The 1,200-nt window shown below is 42.8% G+C and overlaps 1 protein-coding gene across 1 annotated transcript; it reads right to left on the reverse strand.

Annotated features, from left to right (window-relative positions):
* Positions 1-255: 255 nt before the first annotated feature.
* On the reverse strand, positions 256-1,200 carry LOC102468983 (olfactory receptor 51I2-like). The gene has a single exon (XM_006162523.1). The coding sequence runs from the start codon at positions 1,198-1,200 to the stop codon at positions 256-258; it is 945 nt and encodes a 314-aa protein (XP_006162585.1).

A 1,200-nucleotide genomic window follows, 5' to 3' on the forward strand; every position in this document is an offset into this window, starting at 1 on the left:
GAGACTTGACATTTTGCATTTAAAAAGAAGAGAGTTAAGCAAATATTCTATGTTAAATTATGACTGAGTTTACTTCAGCAAAACATGTAACTGTTAACAGGCAGTATTCAAATTCCTGATAGCAGAACTCTTAATGGCACATCAGTGTTCAAAAGAATCTGAAAGATTTCTCAACACACACAGGTCTTAAAAATTCAAATTTGAAGAGGAAGAGTAAATATCTACTGAATATTGGCTTTTCAATATGCTTCTTGCTCAAAACTTGGTTCCAAGGACTATTTTACAAAGCCTCCGACGAATCTCCTTGGTTTTGATGGAATAAATGACAGGATTGAGCATTGGTGGCACAAAGAGATAGACAAGGGACATGAGTGTGTGCACATATCTTGGAGCATACCTCCCATAGCGAGAAGTCATAGACAAACTGACCATGGGCACGTAGAAGATGAGCACTGCACAGATGTGTGACACACACGTGTTGAGTGTCTTGAACCGTTCCTCCCGAGAGGCGATGGCAAGTACAGAGCGCAGTATGAGCACATAGGAGAGGAGAATGAGGGCAGAATCCAGGCCAAAGGCAGAGATGATAACAAAAAGGCCATATATGCTGTTGATGGTGGTATCTTCACAGGGTAGGTGGATCAGGTCTGGATGCACGCAGTAGGCATGGGAGAGCACATTGACTTTGCAGAAGGATAACCTCTTCAGAAGAAAAGGCAGAGGAAAAACTATGCAGAAACTGCGGATAATAACAGACATGCCCATACGCACCACACGGGCATCAGTAAGCACTGTGGCATAGTGCAGTGGGTTACATATGGCCACATAACGGTCAAAGCTCATGGCCAGAAGGATCCCAGACTCCATAAAGGAAAAGAGATGGATAAAGAACATTTGAGCCATGCAAGAATTAAAACTGATCTCCCTTAAGTGGAAGCAAAATGTGGCCAGAACTGTGGGCAATGTGGAAAAAGACACACCTAGGTCATTAATTGATAGCAGGAACAAGAAGTAGTACATGGGTTGATGCAAGCTCTGTTCTTCTTTGATAATAAAAAGGATAAGGGTATTGCCCACAATGGAGACAAGGTAGAGGGTACCAAGTAGCAAAAACATCCAATGTTGATAGGTCTCCAGCCCTGGGAGTCCTGTTAATGTAAAAGGAGGCAACTCTGAGCTGTTGTGGGTGTCACCTTCCAT

Source organism: Tupaia chinensis, unplaced genomic scaffold (genome assembly GCF_000334495.1).
Source record: "Tupaia chinensis unplaced genomic scaffold, TupChi_1.0 Scaffold140176_1, whole genome shotgun sequence".
NCBI classification, from domain to species: Eukaryota; Metazoa; Chordata; class Mammalia; order Scandentia; family Tupaiidae; genus Tupaia; species Tupaia belangeri.

Bases quoted from the DNA above. Each gene is read 5' to 3' on its own strand.
- LOC102468983 (XM_006162523.1), bottom strand. From the start codon at position 1,200: ATGGAAGGTGACACCCACAACAGCTCAGAGTTGCCTCCTTTTACATTA.